This window comes from Pangasianodon hypophthalmus, chromosome 6, assembly GCF_027358585.1.
Source record: "Pangasianodon hypophthalmus isolate fPanHyp1 chromosome 6, fPanHyp1.pri, whole genome shotgun sequence".
NCBI classification, from domain to species: Eukaryota; Metazoa; Chordata; class Actinopteri; order Siluriformes; family Pangasiidae; genus Pangasianodon; species Pangasianodon hypophthalmus.
In genome coordinates, this window is record NC_069715.1 from 4,759,752 (window position 1) to 4,778,922 (window position 19,171).

The window sequence follows — 19,171 nt, forward strand, 5'->3', positions numbered from 1 at the left end:
TTAGATTTAGATATAGACATAGGATTAATTACCTGCATTAAGAAATTTAATTTAAAGGGTACTGCGTGGCCAGTGCTGCCATTTCTCACTAGCATTTTCTTTTATCTTTTGTGTTCTGTGCTTTTGGTTCTAAATTTTTGTGTTTGATTTTACTGTTTTGCTATTTTTTACTGAAAGTAAACTCAGTGTACCAGGAAGCTGATTTGGTCATGGGTGGAGTCTCACAGAGGCCGAATCCTGAGCAGTGGAGTGTTGTTGGTTGCTGTCTACCAAACCCAATTAATTTCGGCCAGGTGTGTCTTGAGAGTAGCTTGGGGCCTTTGAGCTCTGTATATGGCTGTCAACTCAACATGATCCACTGATATTGTTAATGGCAAGGATATTTACCTTGCTCACATCTTTTGTTGCTGATTGTTGTCATTCTCCATGGTTTGAGCTGCCCTATAGTAGCACTACTGCACTCTTTGTCGTGCTGCTGTTTGGTGACAGTACTTACCTGCAGATTGTAGGTGGCATCAGTGACTGTATATATGAGTGGACAACATGGCTTTATTCACTCTTTTATTTTTTAAACCTTTTTTGGGGCGAAATGGGTTGTTGTCATCCTGCAAAAATCGTAGTCAGTGTCTGTGCACTAGAGACCTTGGAGCCAGAGCATGCACAGTAGATACAGCTGTGTGGACAGTGGGTCCACCTCTCACCCACACATATTAGTGATGGACATGGTATGTGTGTGCATGCTGATATTACCTGAAGTGCAACTTAAGATGGTGCATTGGCTAACTCAAAGTGGCAAGTACAGCATTATTAATTAGTATGTAAAATGCTAAATTGTAGTCATATAGGTTTCCCAGGGATATTGATTTTACCATTGTCAGGAAAAGATTTTAGAGCTTTGAGTCATGACTGATTCAGCTACCATCTGCTAGCTAGCTGACATTATCCATAATTTTAATCTTAATACATTTAAAAGTAATCTAAGTACAATTAGTAAGTTTAAGGTACCAACTGAAAATATACTGGACAACATTTACACTTAACATAACCTGTTTTTTAGGGGAAAAAAATCACCGCTGTCCAGGATTTTCATCTAACTCTGACACCTGCCATAGGATATACATCTGAATGGAGAAATCGGCTCATTTTGCAGGTGGAATTTGTTTGAAAAGGAGTGACTGGCTAACCTTATCAAGCTACTTTGAGTGTTCAATAAGGTAATACAATCAATCATAAATTATGATGAACTTTAGCTAGTGTTTCACTGCCATGGTTTTTGCCATCAATTCATCACTAACATTGGTTTGCTAGTTATGATGTCAGTACAATGAGCTAGTTTAGACATCAAAAGTAAATGAGCAACGTACTGGAGAAACTGCAAAGAACTCCTCGCTATGGGTCTGTTACAGCAGTTTACAGCAGAACAAGACATGGCTTTGCTACGGAACTGTCGAGCTTTAAGTCTGTATTTGAAAGTGTGTGCATGTTCATGAGGCTGGACCGCCATGCTTAAAGTCGTCAATCTCCTCATCTACTATGCCATTTTTTTTATTTATCAGCAAATAACTCCTATAAAACACATTTATCATAAGGGAAAATTTTGGGGGAGATATCAAAGTCAGCTGAGCTTGTAAAAACCACAGTTCACTATTCCCAAAAATAATTTGTCGAGAAGTAATTTAAAATTACATTAAAAGATGGGCACCACTCCCATTGACCAACCTGGGAATAGGCAGGGTTAAAAATTGTACTGCAGCCAGCCACTAGAGGGCCATAGAGACATTTTGGCTTCACTTTTGAATCCCTGTTTGTCGTATACCCATATATAGTCATTGGGTGGCATGCAGGCAATGGCAGTCAAAAAGACTAGTCAATATGAGCACAGCAACAGATTTTGGAAAACTGCAATTATCTATCTGTTTTTTTTTTTCTTTTTTAATTGATAGTGACTTTGCATGTAAAAAAAAAACAAAACAAAAAAAAAACAATATAAAGACAAAAAAAAAAGATTCTTTTTATTATTGTTATTATAATTGCTGTTGTTTTTGGTGTTGTACATGAAGACATGGAGAAGGAACTTCATAAGCCGGCATAGGTATTAGGACAAAGATAGGACTATGTGAATTCTCTGAATTATTGTGTAAAATGTAGTGTATTTTCTATTAGTTTGTGTGGTATTTCATTGACCAATTGACAGAATTAATGACATCTTGTGAAAATTAACAAAAATAATGTAGTTTGTAACAGCTATTTGATATTGATATTAATTTCGATTATGGAACATGTCTCATCATTCAAGTCTGTTAGTATGGTTGAAATGTTAAATTGCATTTGTTACAACCGTAAACAAAATAAACAATTTATTGTTTACTCCTGATTTAATTCTGCATTGCAACATACAGTGGTGATGCTGTGTTTTAGACATTCAGGGCAATCCCTGCAGGTGTTCATGAAAGTATATTATGTTGTTGCCAGGTGGGTTTTAATTGATATAGTTGTTATTTTTAATTAAAACATTTGTATGGCCCCCTATCAGATTGCTTTCCAGGTGCGTGCTTTTTTACAGGAGCATGTTTTGTCCCTTCTAAATCCCTAGCCAAACACAACCTTACCCCTTTCCCCACCACCACTACCCCCACCAATTCCATTTGGAAATTATTTTGTCTATAAAGGAGAAAATGAAAACATCACAGTACAGTTCAAACTATGCCTTCCAGCTCTGAAGACCCTGTCTTTATTGAAGGAATTGTCATCTAATTTAAAGAGGCATTTAAGCATGGAAATCACGTTAGCTAGTTTAGCTAAAATATTGTGTTAGAAAGTGCTTTGAAATTCCCTGATTTGCATGATCACAATTGTGGGTAATGTTGCCAGCTGTGCTGAATTAGCTGGGAACATCCGGTATTTTGGTAGAAATTAACGTGATTCCCCCACAAAAACACCCCACTTCATCCATTCCCGGTACACTGGATGCCTGCTGTGAAAGCCAGTAAGAAGAACTCCCCAAGGTCGATGGGTGAAACGAAGAAATATCACGGCCTGGATCAACATGTATTTTGAAATAGCTTAATGTACATGTAGATGGTGTAGACTTTTTTAAATGTTGTGTGTGATGGTAATGACATTTTTCTTTGTACTTGTTAACATTAATTAATGAAATTGGAATGTGTAAGAAAAAAATGTACAAAGAGTGTACAAAGAACTGAACTGTTTGCTGAATCAAATTTAAGGACATACTGTTTAACAAAGCTTCTAAGATCATGTCGCAAAATTATGAAAATTAATAATATTTTTGAGCTTCGAATTTTTGACTGCCCTTGGAGATGTGTGCTCCACTGTCACATCTCATTTCCATCATGACTTCAGTTGAAACTCTAAAGTGATGGAACTTTTCTCTTGACTTTATTTACATATGTGACCTTGAAGTAATCTGAAAGTAATCAGATTACATTACTTTCATATTGTGATACCTGGATCATGTTATTGATTACATTTTTTATGAAGTAATTTGTAACTGTAATGGAGTACATTATAAAGTAACCCTCCCAACCCTGTGTATTTATTTATTTAATAGTTGTTTATTTGGTTGATTGGTTTATGGTTATACACATTGGGGCATATTGATATAAGAAGATACTGTATCACACTTAACTTCCTTTTGTTGAGGAATTTTTGCCATATCATAAATTCTTAATGCCAGTAGATAATTGCCCTATACTGTTCTCATCCATATCCATATTAGACTTAATTATTTGTAAGATATCTAAATATTATTTAGTTCATAATATTCAACACTGTGTGTTTAAACATTCTTCAGCTAAAATAATGATGTACTGTATATGTTGGCAGATTTGTTTCTTAAAGTGATTTAGATGGCATTTTTCCCATCATATTTTTCTTTGTGTTTAGTTCAGGTTTAAACAGAATAATATAACATTTAGGTGTAAATATACATAATAATAGCGCAAAACTGGAGGCCAAAATAGCAAATATCTCCACAGCTACAGTAAATTTTCCAGGAGAGCTGACATAAGCTGGAATAAAGGTTATCCACACAGCACAGAATATGAGTATGCTGAATGTGATGAATTTAGCTTCATTAAAATTATCTGGCAACTTTCTAGCGAGAAAAGCTAAAACAAAGCAGAAAAAAGCAAGAACTCCTATATAACCCAGCACGGCCCAGAAACCTATAGCTGAGCCCAAGTTACATTCTAATATGATCTTTTCCTTGTAGTAGTTCATGTTCTTATAGGGGAAAGGAGGAGAAACTGTTAACCAAAGCACACAAATAAGAACCTGTATGAGAGTGAAGGCAAGTACACTGAGTCTCTGTTGTAGAGGCCCAAACCATTTCATGACATTACTGCCTGGAAGTGTAGCCCTGAAGGCCACTAACACCACTATTGTTTTCCCCAGAACACAAGAGATACAGAGGACAAAAGTGATCCCGAACGCTGTGTGGCGCAGCATACAGGACCACTGAGAGGGCTGTCCAATGAAAGTAAGTGAACAGAGGAAACACAGAGTCAGGGAGAACAGCAGCAGGAAGCTCAGCTCAGAGTTGTTGGCCTTAACGATAGGAGTGTCCCTTTCTATTAGAAATAAAATAGCTACTAACACAGTTAATGTAGCTCCAAACAAGGAAAAAAGTACCAGTACTATCCCCATAACCTCTGTAAATGAAAGAAACTCTATGACCTTTAACACACATTTATCTCTCTCAGCATTAGACCAATATTCTCCTGGACACTGCTCACAGTTATTTGAATCTGCAAAATAATCATGGTTAGTCATATTAGCAAGGAAAATATACTTTATTTTGTGGTTTTATTTATGAATGACATTGTTGAGGAACTGTACCCTAAATAATAAAAGGAGGATACAAAATGTACAATTAACAACTTGTCTTTGAAACTTGGTAATGCTGAAATTACCTGTCTGGTTACTGATCTCTCCCTCTGCACATGGTATACAGTCGTAGCAGCAGACAGGCCTTCCTTTCTGTGCAGCTTTCCTGGTTCCTGGTGGACAGCTCTCACTGCACACAGACCTTGGCTTCTAATATGAAGAATATATTATGCTTACAATCACTACTTTTCACTTAGAATTTAGAAAATATATACACCAGTAATAATGTATTCATATATTATTACTCTATTTTAAGTTGGACTATGTTTCATAACCATCACATTGTAATGTTCTATCCATCAGTTCCATGAATCTGGAATTTAGCCATAATCATTTGCTCATCAATGAAATCAAAGCAGCTTTTCAGCTTTGTATATTTTATACCTTGTAGCACTATTTTGGTGTAAAACTTTTCATATATATTCAGTGGAGTGGAGATATCATTATTAGAACATTCATTTTTGCCAGTTATATTTTTGCAAAGTTATATGGGGCCTTACAGAGCCTGATTGAAAAATCACCTATTCCATTGAGATTATATTTAATAAAAAGTTGGAATTAGCAAACATTGGATGTACCTGTCTTTTCTCTCCAGCCCACACTATATCCTCAACATTTAGGACAAACTGTTGGCCACTTGGGAGTGAGGCATCGTAATAACCCACTGTCTTAAACTCCACTTCTCCCCTGAACCCTCGTTGCCAGTTCACCACATCGTACTTTGCAGCCGTTGCCCCAGTGCTGTCAAACCAAACCTGTTCTCCTACTTTGGTAGTAAAATTTACCTTTTTTAGAGACTCAGCAACCTTCAAAGCAAAAGAAAAAACAGGTATTCATTTCATTTCATGACAGTATCAGTCATGAACTGAGCCTGCTTTGTTTCTCTTCTTTTGTGTTACCTGCCATGGTTGTACTGTTTTGTCTTTCTCACAACTCTTGTTTTCTGTGCATCTCAACAGGCTGTGTAGAGAATGTGCCACAGCATAAACTGCATTGTAGATGTTTTTTGCATATCTCAATTTAGATACATCTTCATTGTAATTTTTAAATGGAATCATATCTTCATATTTGCTGCAGTTGTTTTCAGTATGAGAAATGTTTAACTCTGTATGCAAGCAAGGATAGACTGTATGCCAAAATTCATTTACAACATAGTCAGCAAAACTACTAATGTTCAATTTTCCCATAGCAAAACCAATGGATCCAGCCAATATGTTGAAATTTGCTGGTGTTGCTAGATCGACAACAGTAATCCATGCCTCTACACCAATCATTTGGTAGCCAGTGACATTCTTTAGAATAAGATGGTCTATTAAAATGTTCATATCAAAGTAAGCGAGAAATGCAATAATTACTTTGGCTGTGCCTTTCTTAATAGTATCAGCCACTTTGATGATATTGGCATTATCTGTCCGGTCAAACTTCTCAGAGTACTCAACACATATTCCCTCCTCTTTGGCTGCATTCAGAAAAATGGCCATTCCATTGTTGCCATAGTCATTATCACTGTTCACAGCTCCCACCCAAGACCAGCCAAAGTGCTTGACCAAATATGCCAATGCTCTGCTCTGGTAGTAGTCACTTGCTATGGTCCTGAAGAAAGATGGGTAATCTTTTCTGTTGCTCAAACATTCACATGTGGCAGCATGACTTATCTGAGGACAGAAGGACAGGTAAAATAAATAAATAAAGGCTTTTTAAAGCAAGAAAAGCAAGAGGAAATTAGAAGGCTCTTTTAACAGCCAAAATAATAACTAGCATCAAACTGAAAAACACATAAGAATATTATAATCTGATAAAATAATGTTTATATACTATGTACACTAAATACAAAAAGAGCTGTGAGGTGGCAATTGTACTCATTGCACCACCATGCTGCCCATAATAACATATATTTCTCAAAAACAAATATATATGGTAAACATGCACATCTGATTAATCCATTAATCACTACAATTTACCCCCTTGTTAGAATTGTTTTGAAAGTAAAACTGAGACTCTCTTAGCTGTTGAGGCCTAAGAAACTAATATCATAGGACTTACGATTAGGAAATAGATGAAACTGGATATATAATGACTTAAATGTAGACATTGCTCTTTATATTTTTACCTGTATATTTCAAGTGTGTTTTGTAGCTATTAAATAAATTGTTATTTAATAATTATTAGAATAATTGATTCTTACCACTGGGATCTTAAAAGGTCCTGTAGTTTTTGTGAGTGCTATAGTAGGAGTAGACTCTGACTCCCCAATAATTGCTTGTACTACTGCTTGTCCAGAGCAGGCATCTGCTGTTATGTCCTGACCATTCATCAAAGCCATGGCTGCCTTCATAGATAGCAATCCTGAGAGACAATTGTCATAAATCTTGTAACCAATTGAAATATTTGGGAGCAAGCTGTTGCTTCTGTTGATTTCATCGATTGCAAAAGTCATGGTCTGAGCAAAGCGTAATTCTCTGAGGTTAAATCTACAAATATACATAAAAATAATAAGAAAATGATATATTTACTATAAGAATGAAAACTAAAAGAAATACAATGCCGAAATACAATGGAGATTTCCTATGACTACAATGTTACATTTTCCACTACAACAAACCTGATGCAGATTAAAGGCTTAGGTTTTTCAGTATATGGCAGTGACTGCATCTGTGTACCCCTATGTACTGAAAAGATAGCTCCAATGATCACATCTCCATCTTTTGATAGCAGAGGATCTTCTGGGTTTTCCAGAATATAGCAATTTTCTCCCTTTGCCAGGCTAAGAGAAAGGAGTAGTACTAGGAATAACATTACAAAGTTTCTACAATGCTTTTGCTGGCTCAGTCCTCAACAGATATAGTCTTCACATATTTATAAACATGTTATGATTCTTCTGGGTATGACCATTCAGTTTGGACAAATCAGAGAGTTGGTGAGTTTTGTGATGTCATTAAGGGACAAGATGGTCCTGGGAAATGTCTCTAATATCTGGTTTAATTAATGCCCACACACATTATTTACAGTTACTATTGTTGGCTTGTGCATGCCGTGAAACTGTGTGGCCAGACTGTTTGCATTGTTGTATTCCCTTTGTTCTTTTAACAGTAGGGGAATAGTGCTCCTAGGCCACTTTGGGGACAGCAAGAAGCCTATGAGGTCATCTACCAAAGAGTAATTCAATTAGGGAGAAGCACTTTGAGGCCTGGAGAAAAACCTAGAGAGCAACTAATAAATAAAGTAGCAACAGGCACCAGCCTGATACATCCTCAGCTGCCTCCCTCTTCAGCTTTTCATTAAATCACTTGACCAGCTCATCCATGGGGATATTGTGTATCTTTGGCTCACCTAGAGAAGCTTCCTCATTTCAGCCAATGAGTAGGAGGGAGGTAAAGCTCTCTGGTACTAGCCTAGAATGTCGTTTTCATTAGGGCAACAGGCTTCAGTAAACATGTGGGCATTGACCATGGCCAAAATGTAATCCCCCAAATATCTATCCTTGAAGGGCTACATACATGAGCAAAGCATACATACATGAGCTGATGGAGGCTTATGGGTGATGTCTAGCAGCAGCTGATGGCTTTTTCATGCATCTGCTGAAAAAGATCAGATGCGGAAGTCTTCACCAAAATCCAAGATGCCACCACAGATGGTGACACTGGTTATAAGCTCCCCAATGTTTTATTTGTTTTTTTGTGTTTGTTTCATCACATGTGAGCCAAACAAGTCTGGGATCCTGAAAGAGATCCTGACTGACCAGGGCACTATGTTTATGTTAGGGACACTACGCAAGCTTTACGAATTGATTAAAGTGAAGTGAAGTGAAGAGACTTGTGGCCAAGTATGGTGACCCATACTCGGAATTTGTGCTCTGCTTTTAACCCATCCAAGTGCACACACACACAGTAGTGAACACACACCCGGAGCAGTGGGCAGCCTTTTTTGCTGCGGCGCCCAGGGAGCAGTTGGGGGTTCGGTGCCTTGCTCAAGGGTCTCACCTCAGTCGTGGTATTGAGGGTGGAAGAGAGCGCTGGTCATTCACTCCCCCCACCTACAATCCCTGCCGGACCTGAGACTCGAACCCACACCTTCAGGTTCACCTTCGGGTTGCAAGTGTGATCCGCTATCCATTAGGCCACGACTGCCCCCAAATTGATTCGCACCATTGTTTACCATCCACAGACGGATGGACTGGTGGAATACATTAATCAAATGCTTAAAAATATGATTCGTAAGTTCGTTCAGAGAGTGAGATAGCACTGAAAAGCAAAAGTTTTAAAGTAAAAATAAAAAACTGTTTGAGTTGTCCCGAGCCTGCCTCACGTTCCTCTTTTCTGACGTAACCCAGGGAAGGCTCATCCCCATCTCTGGTACTTAACTTTTTTATTCTTATTTCCTATTTTTTATTGTATTTCCTTCATATTTATCTTAATTTTATTATATTTATTTTTATTATATTTATTCTATTACCCCTAACCCACCTGCTGACCTCAGCACCTTAAACAATTCTCACCACCGAATGCATGTGCAAGGTTTACAGGTATGAAGGTGTGTGTTTTGGGTGTGTGTGCAGTTAAACTCAGGTAGGAATGGGTGCTATTGTACTGCTATATAATGTTTATTGTCACTTATGTATACTGTGAGCTACTGTGTAACCAAAGACAAATTCCTTGTATGTGTAAGTATACATGGACATTGTCAGAATCAGAATCGGGCTTTAATGGCCATGTATACTTACACACACACGGGCATTAATGGCCATGTATGTGTAAGTATACATGGCCATTAAAGCCCAATTCTGATTCTGACAATGTCAATCCTAGGTGACGTGTCTTGGCCAATTTTACTTACAGAGTAATTAAATAGTAGTTCTTAGTAGTTAATAGAAATAAATGTTAATGAAGAACTACCCATTCATTCCTGCATAGCTGCCTATGAGTTGTCAAACAGTAAAGTGTAAAGTGCTACCAAATAATGGGCCTCATTTATAAATCTTTTAGTAAAATTGTGTGTAAATGTTTGTCTAAACCAAACTGAACAAAACATTTTCACCAGATTTACAAACGTTTCAGAAACACTGATTTTCTTTGTACTTGTGTGTATGTGGAATGCCAGTCACCCATAAATTACCAAGCATGTTCACGGCACAGCTCATTTGCATGTATTGATGCCAATAAAAGTTCAAGTGCACAGATAGCTGTGAGCACGAAACATTTGACCAGGGTAAAGCCTAAATAACAGGAATAGAATTATTTTTGACTCCCTACTATGCCAATACATTTATAATATATATATATATATATATATATATATATATATATATATATATATATATATACTAAGTATATAATAAGTAAGCAATACTAAGCACCTAGTAAGTAAAGTAAGTAAATAATAAGCACTTAAGATTTCTTTGACAGTGTTTGACAATGTTGTTGTGTCAATGCTGCAATTGGCCTTGAACTCCAATTCACAGAATGCATTGCAGACTACAGATATGGCTGCCATGTCACCTGATTATTGATTGTTCCTACCTAGACTCACTCACACATGGTCACAATATAAAACCCAGTCATGAACGGACTCATAATGTGAAGTATCGTCCCATGTTTCACTGCTGACATACCACAACTTCAAACCCTACTCCAAGTTCAAGCTCTCGATGGCGGACCCATTGGAGGAGGATCACAATGCTCACCACAATGCTCACTACAATGATCCAAGTCAGTGCTCACTATGAGCAAATTTCATTTCTGGTAACTGACACTACCAAATATGACATTGTTCAGGGGAAGATACAGCTGTATTTCAGGAGCATATACACTGTATATGCAGGAGCATACACAGTGAAAAAAGGATGGGCCCTAAGATGGAACCTTGTGGAGCAACACAAGTCGCAGTAGCACAAGATGAGAAAACATTACCAATATTGACTGATAATGTCCTGTCCTTAATGAAAGAAGTAAACCATTTAAGGGCCACACCCTTCACAGTCGTGACCTACTGTTTAGAGAGTCGGCCTTGCAACCCAAAGGTGAACCTGAAGGTCATGGGTTCGAGTCTCAGGTCCGGCAGGGATTGTAGGTGGAGGAGTGAATGACCAGCGCTCTCTTCCACCCTCAATACCATGACTGAGGTGAGACCCTTGAGCAAGGCACCGAACCCCCAACTGCTCCCCGGGCGCAGCAGCGAAAAAGGCTGCCCACTGTTCCGGGTGTGTGTTCACTACTGTGTGTGTGCACTTGGATGGGTTAGATGCAGAGCACAAATTCCGAGTATGGGTCACCATACTTGGCCACATGTCACTTCACTTCACTTTATTTATCAAGCCGCTCAATGAGTGGGTCCAACTGAAGGGTCCCATCTGTGCTGCTTCACCTAAGGTCATTAGTACCCTCCACCCTAAGTCCTCACCCAAACCACAAACTCTGCCCTTATTTTTTTTTTATATTTCTACACAGTTAATGGAGCAAACATAGCGATTTTCAACAGTAAATGTGTAATATGTTAAATACTATTAATACTACTATACTATTTATAATCTACACTCATGATGTACTCATGGTACTCATGATGTTTTCCAAATAAGCATATTGTGTAAATTGTGTGAGATATTTTGGCTCGTGCAGGAGCTTGTGATCTTAAATTCCTGGTCTTCAGTGTCCTCTGCTGTTCAGAAGAAATCCATAAGACATGTTTTTTAAAGCAGAGAACTGACCATCCATCATCTAGTATAAGCATTTTTATATTTTGTTTGTGGAGATTATTCTTTATTCTGTCTGACAGATTTTTATTTGTTTGTTTGCTTGTTTGTTTTTGGTTTATGATTATATGCATTGGGGCCTATTAATAATGTAGCTCAGTGGTGGTAGCTCAGTGGTTAAGACATTGCACTTCTGATTGGAAGGTCATGAATTCCCATCATCACCAAGCTGCCACTGCTGGGCCCTTGAGCAAGGTCCTTAACCCTCAACTGCTCAGTTGTATAACTAAGATAAATGTAAGTTGCGCTGGATAAGGGCATCTGTCAAATGCCGTAAATGTAAATGTTAAAATGAGAAAATATATCTCTTAACTCCCCTTTTGACATATAATAAGATAGTTTTGTGCCAATAAACTAATTGTCCTATATTCTTAATATACAAAGAGGCATGTTGATGAATACAAAACATTTTTCTATGGACAGAGATAAGACTCAGTTGTGATTTTTTTTTATGATAAGTTTAATCTGTTCTCATCCATATGCAGATTAAGTGTAATTGTTTAGAATTGACTGTTATGATATGATGTGATTATCATATTATTTACTTGTTTATATTCAACATTGTGTGTGTGTATGTGTCAGCCAAAATGATGACTTTTATGTTTTCAAATTTGAATAACTTGTTTCTTTGAGTGATTTCCTTTACTGCCAGGAAGTGTAGCCCTGAAGGCCATTATCACAACTACTGTTTTCCCCAGTACACAGGAGATACAGAGGACAAAGGTGATCCCAAACGACGTGTGTCGCAGCATACAGGACCACTGAGAGGGCCGACCAATGAAAGTAAGTGAACAGAGGAAACACAGAGTCAGGGAGAACAACAGCAGGAAGTTCAGCTCAGAGATGTTGCCCTTAACAATGGGAATGTCTTTTTCTATTAGAAATAAAATAGTTACTAACACAGTTAATGCGGTTCCAAACAAAGAAAAAAGTATCAGTATTTTTCCCATAATCTCTGTAAATGACAGAAACTCTATGACCTTTAGCACACATTTATCTCTGTCAGCATTAGACCAATATTGTCCTGGACACTGCTCACAGTTAATTGAATCTGAAAAATAACAATGCTTCTGATTAGGAAGGAAATATACTTTATCTTGTGGTTTTATTTATTAATGGCATTGTTAAGAAACTGTATCCTAAATAATAAAAGGAGGATACAAAGTATGCAATTAACAACGTGTCTTTGAAACTTGGTAATGTGGAAATTACCTGTCTGGTTACTGATCTCTCCCTCTGCACATGGTATACAGTCGTAGTAGCAGACAGGCCTTCCTTTCTGTGCAGCTTTCCTCGTGCCTGGAGGACAGCTCTCACTGCACACAGACCTTGACTTCTAATATGAACAATATATTGTGGCTACAATAAGTAATTTTCATATAGAATTCAGAGGCACAATTGTAACAATGTGTCCACATATTAATACTCTATTTAAATTTAGACACTAAGGTTTTAAGGTTTTAAGGTTTCAGAACCTTAAAATCATATGGTTCTATATCACAATTCCAAGCTGCTGAGTTATAATAATTTGCTCAGCAATATAATCAGCTTGTTTTTTTTTCTTTTTTTCTTTTGAAGCAATATTTTGTATTCCATGGGATGTAGATAACATTTTTAGAACATTTGATTTTGCCAGAAAAAGTTATATAGGACCTATCATTGTTTAAAGGGCCTATCATTGTGTGTAACATTGTATGTACCTCTATTTTCTCTCCAGTCCAGACTATATCTTCAGCATTTAGGACAAACCGTTGTCCACTTGGCAGAGAGGCAATGTAATAGACCACTGCCTTACACTGCACTTCTCCATTGAGCCCTCGTTGCCAGTTCACCACATTGTACTTTGCAGTCATTGCCCCATTGCTGTCTAAACAAACTTCTCCTACATCAGTGGTACAATTTACATTTTTTAGAAACTCACCAACCTTCAAAAGGAAAAGAAAACATGCATTCATTTCATGATAGTGTCAGTCATTGACATAGCTTGCTTTGATTATCTTGTGTTACCTGCCATGATTGTATTGTTTTGTCTTTCTCACAATTCTGGTTTTCTGTGCATCTCAACAGGCTGTGTAGAGAATGTGCCACAGCAGAACCTGCATTGTATATATTTTTTGCATATCTCAATTCTGATATATCTTCCTTGCAGTTTTTACATGGAATCATATCTTCATATTTGCTGCAATTGTTTTCAGTGTGAGGAATGTTTCTCTCTGTATGCAAACAAGGGAACACTGTCTGCCAAAATTCAATTACAACATTGTCAGCAAAACTACCAGAGCAGACATTATCTACTGTTATGTCCTTACCAATCATCAAAGCCATGGCTGCCTTCATAGATAACAATCTTGAACCACAATTATCATAAATCCTGTAACATATTGAGATATTTGGGATTAAGCTGTTGCTTCTGTTGATTTCATGAGTAAGGTGTAAATCTCTGAGGTTAAAACCTCAAAGAAAATACAAGAAAATACAAATGGCATATCTAATATAAAAAGAAAATTAAAAAAATACAATGCACAAATACAATACAGATTTCCATTAAAAATGACTACAATGTCAAATTTTCAACTACAACAAACCTAATGCAGCTTAAAGGTTGAGGTTTTTCAGTATGTGGCAGTGTGGCAGTCTGTGTACCACTATATATTGAAAAGATAGCTCCAATTATCACATCTCCATCTTTAGACTGCAGTGAATCTTCTGGGTTTTCCAGAATATGGTAATTTTCTCTCTTTGCCAGGCTAAGAGAAAGGAGTAGTATAATGAATAACATCACAGATTTTGTCCAGTGCTTTTGCTGGATCAGTCCTCAACAGATATCATACTCATATATTTATAGACATGCTCTGTGTCTTCTGGGTATGACCATTCAGTTTGGACAAATCAGAGAGGCGATGAGCTTTGTGATGTCATTAAGGGACAGATTATTATTCAAATTATTTACAACCACTACAGTGCACATGCTATCAGCCTGTGCAGCCAATCAATTCGCATTGTTGTATTTTTTCTATGTGTTCTCTGACCAATAGAGGAATGGATGGCGCTCCTAGGCATCAGCAGCTAGAAGCCCATGGGGTCATCGGTCAAACAGTAATTCAATACGGGAGAAACCCTTTGAGGCCTGGGGGAATTCATAGAGAGCAAACAATTAATAAACTGGCAAAAAGACCCAGCCACATACATCCTCATGCATGTTGCATAGTTGACCATTATCAGAATGTAATGGTAGTCCCACAATATCTATCCAAACATGCTTGAAGGGGGACATACATGAACAATGTAGTCTTGTGGGTGATGTCTGCTGTCAGATGCTTCCACCTGTTGGCCTAACACCAGCAAGTAGTGGCTTTTTGTTCCCAGGTGAAGATTACACCTGCTGAAAAAGATCAGATAAGTTGATATCACCTTCTTGACAATAACAATTCTAGGTGATGTGCCTAGTCCCATTGGCTTCTGTGCACCTTTTCACAATTCTGGGGACTTCTTACTGCTAGGCAATGATCAATAGCCACCCACTTAGCCAGTGCAATTAATTAAACAAACATTAAGGCAGTCCAGCCCTTGCCAACACCAACATCTGAATAAAAAAAAATATTGTTGGCTATGGGCACACTATGTAAGTTTAAGCCCCTAGTGATGGACTCTAGTAAAGCCACTGACAAAGTGACCTGTTGTTCCACTTTTCCCAGTCTTTTCATTTCTTATGCAATGTCTGTTAGGTCACTTGACCCATTCTTTTTGCATGACTGAACAAGCTACAATTTGGCATGAGAACTGTTAAGCTGAGTGAAGAAAATGTGCATGGCCTAAGAGATTTATTTCATATATACACTACAGCCTATTATAGATACATGTTGAAATGACTGGCCCCACAACTCTCTGGGCTATTCTGTGCTTTCTGTGCAACCTCACAAAGAACTTGAAGTTCTTTGTGAGGTTGCACTCTCAAATGGTGTATCTGTCTGCTATATCTTAAGCAGACAGAGAACACAGAAGAATCATCCTTTTAAGAATTTTAATGAGTAATCAACTAGCATTATAATGTGCAGGCTCGGCATTGCAACACCTCTTCTCTTACCCATGCTTAACTACAACCAGGAAACTTGAACGCCATCTAGTGGTGCATTAATATAAGGGCAGCACACATTCCCCTCTTACTTAACTGAATTCTTTCTGTAGTCATATAACAGTGCATGACATAAGAATAATGAGCATCACATTTGTTATTAATCAGCAATTTCACATGTATGTGAAAGAATACACTAAACTGCACATTAAATGAATGCGAGAAAACACTTAATGATAATAAACAATATGAACATTATAACAGTACTTGAATGTTCGCGTGTGTGTGCACAGTAAAAGCCTAGTGTCCATTATCCTTTAGCCAATCAGGCTCACATCTTTGACGTTTCTCATGCAAACAAGCATCAGAGGACACTGAATTTCCGGACAATTGCACAAGAGATGGAAACAGGTTTCTAGCAGTGGTGGTCAATCCATTATCCAGAGCGTTAGTCGGTACTGGTGCAAGGCATGACACATGCAATTTCTTTCTATCATCTAAGAGGTAGGTGTAAGGGCCAACTTTTTTCCTAACTTCAACTGGATGAGTGAACTTGAAATGAGCTTTTGGCACATATACTGATTTCTTTATGTGCACTTTATCCCCATTTTGGAAAGAAGAATGACATACTGGACATTTGCGATCAAAGCGAGCATTCATTTCATCTTGCCATGCTGAAACACACTTACTCATATGTTTAGGCTCATGGCCAGAAGGTGGGGGTGTAAGAACATTGAGGCTGGTGCACATTTTCCTTCCTTGAAGTAATTCAAAGGAGAAAACACTTGTCATAGCATGTGGTGTAGCACGGTACAAGTGACAAGTCAGACACTGTCGCTTTCCATGGTGGTGATTGTAGAATGCCTGGCTGAATCATACTTTTAAGCACTTGGTGGAAGCTTTCAATAGCTCAATTTGCAGCAAGGTGATACACTGATGTACGAATGTGCTAAATGTCCCTTTCTTTCAAGAATGCAGCGAACTCAGGAGAAGTGAACTGAGGCCCACTGTCACTAACTAGAGTTGTTGGGTTGAAATGTCTACTGAAGACAGAGGTGAGAAATGAAGTCACTTGTTTTGTTTCAACAGATACAGTAAAGGCTACCTCGGGCCATTTCCTATAATAGTCCATCAGCGTCAGGGCATATCAACAATCTCAAACAGCAGTCTTGAAAGTGAAACAGCAGGACTGTGTACAAGTAGGCAAAATGTAATGGTGACATAGCTCCTGTTTTCGATTCGTTTGCCAGGAGTTTCTTGCCTGGGTCAGCATTTAAACTATATTGTTTCTTTCTTTACCAATAATTTTGTGCTATTGTTTCCATTTGTTGTATTTTTCACTTTCCCTTCTGCTGAATTTTCATTTTTTTGAAGAACTCTTTTTTTTGTCTAAGGACAGCGAGCGGAGGCCATCCACGCTGGATCCGTCTAACATACTCTCAACAAATCTTCAACTAAGGTATGTTAAAAAATCAACATGACAAACATTCAGCTTGTTCAGTGTGTTGAGTGCAGGATGTTTAGTCATTCTTCTTCTATCATTAGTAATAGCTTTATTTGTGATAAATGTATATTAGTTAGTTCTCTGATGGAGAAGATTGCATCATTAGAGGTGCACATCCAGAATCTAGAGAGGGTTAGTGAGAGCGAGAGCAGCGTAGTTTCTGTAGGGGAAAGTCTGGGTGCCTTAGGCAGAGTTAGCAATCCTCCAACTCCAGCATTAGAGCCCTCACAGCGGGGCAAATGGGTGATGACTCAACGGTATAATCACAATGCCAAAGCTAACGCTAAGGCTCGCCCACAGGAGCACCACTCCTCTCCACTTCACGTGTCTAACAGGTTTGCTGTCCTCAGTGAAGCACCCGCTGAGAAACCTGAAAGAGCTCTGGTTATAGGAGACTCTTAAGGCACATGAAATTAGCTAGGCCTTAAGGGGCACCAGCAGCACTAATTAAGTGTATACTGGGAGCCAGGGCGCCGGACATAGCAGGTAATCTGTGTGTCTTAGGCAAGCATAGGTTCAAAGATAGTTATTCATGTAGGAGCTAATGACATACATCTTGGCCAGTCAGAGATTATTAAAAGTAACATTGTAGAGGTGTGTAAATTAGCAAAGGCAATGTCCTATGCAGTAGTATGCTCTGGCCCCATCCCTCTGCAGCATGGCGATGTAGCTTACAGCAGGTTATGGTCACTGAACTGCTGGATGTCCAGGTGGTGCTCCAAAAACAATGTGGGCTTTATAGATAATTGGTGTAGTTTTGAGGGCAAGGCTGGCCTGTTAAGGTGGGACAGTATTCATCCCATTCAGGAAGGTGCTGCTCTCATTTCTTGCAGCATAGCACCTAGTCTCAGAACAGGCCTAGTTAATTGGTGACAATCCAGAGCCAAGGCCAAGGAGCAGACAAGCAGGCTAAACCGACCATCTTCTAAATGCGCTGAGTCTTCATTTAGTTTCCAAAATATTGAGACTGTGTCTGTTCCCCGAGCTAAACAAAAATGTAGAAATACTCAAAGTTTTTTTAATAACCTAATTACCATAAAATTGAATCATACTGAATGCACAGCCAGCACCTTTGATCTGAAGCTAGGACTGTTAAATATTATCTCTCTTACATCTAAAGTGCTTATTGTTAATGAAACTATTACTGATCAGGATTTTAATGTACTTTGTTTAACAGAAATGTGGATTAAACCAAATGAGGATCTAGCATTAAATGAAGCTAGTCCTCCTGGATACAGTTATTTTACATCATTTATAATGATATTCTAGGCGTCACACAATTGGATTCAGTAGGGGTCAATCAGAATGTAATAGGACGCACTCATAATGGTGGTCACATTCTTGATCTAATACTAACATTTCAGATTAAATATACAAAATATAGTCACATTTCCGCAGTCTGATGCTATCTCAGATCATTATCTCATCTAATTTAAAATGTGACTTAATCATAATACTGTATATGCACATTGCCATGCTACTGCATTAAACATACATTCACGTCAGTTACTGCAGAGAGTTTTATCAATAATCTCCCAGAGTTATCAACTATGATTGGATCACCGTCTGATTCCAAAGAGCTTGATCAGGCAACTGAATGCTTAGAAAAGAAAAATAATTACAGAGAAAAAGCTAGCACCCTGTTATAATGATCACACACGCACCTTAAAACAGACCACTCGAAAAATTAGAACGTAAATGGCGTCAAACTAAATTGGTAGTATTTTAAACAGCATGGAAGTAGAGCCTCCTGAACTATAGAAAATCTCTTAGTACTGCTAGAAAATTAATTAGGAATAAGATCACTAAAGAAACATGCACACAATCATTATATAGCAGTGATGATGTCATGATTTTTTTCAATGGTAAAATTGAAAATATCAGGCAAAAATTCAGACTATTAATTTAAAACCAGATAGTTTTATAACTAAACCTGTAGATA

The 19,171-nt window shown here is 37.9% G+C and overlaps 2 protein-coding genes across 2 annotated transcripts; both read right to left on the bottom strand.

The window, feature by feature from the left end:
* Window positions 1–3,855: 3,855 nt before the first annotated feature.
* On the bottom strand, window positions 3,856–7,859 carry LOC128318528 (extracellular calcium-sensing receptor-like). Its single transcript, XM_053234952.1, has 6 exons — window positions 7,511–7,859; window positions 7,094–7,379; window positions 5,808–6,563; window positions 5,487–5,714; window positions 4,935–5,058; window positions 3,856–4,769 (listed from the first exon to the last, which is right to left on the bottom strand). Exons 1-6 carry the CDS (start codon window positions 7,702–7,704, stop codon window positions 3,856–3,858), a joined length of 2,502 nt encoding a protein of 833 aa, XP_053090927.1. The 5' UTR covers window positions 7,705–7,859.
* Window positions 7,860–12,205: 4,346 nt separating this feature from the next.
* On the bottom strand, window positions 12,206–14,146 carry LOC117597542 (extracellular calcium-sensing receptor-like). The gene is made up of 4 exons (XM_053234955.1): window positions 13,661–14,146; window positions 13,354–13,578; window positions 12,866–12,989; window positions 12,206–12,704 (listed from the first exon to the last, which is right to left on the bottom strand). The coding sequence occupies exons 1-4, from the start codon at window positions 13,988–13,990 to the stop codon at window positions 12,259–12,261; spliced, it is 1,125 nt and encodes a 374-aa protein (XP_053090930.1). The 5' UTR covers window positions 13,991–14,146; the 3' UTR covers window positions 12,206–12,258.
* Between the last annotated feature and the right edge of the window lie 5,025 nt (window positions 14,147–19,171).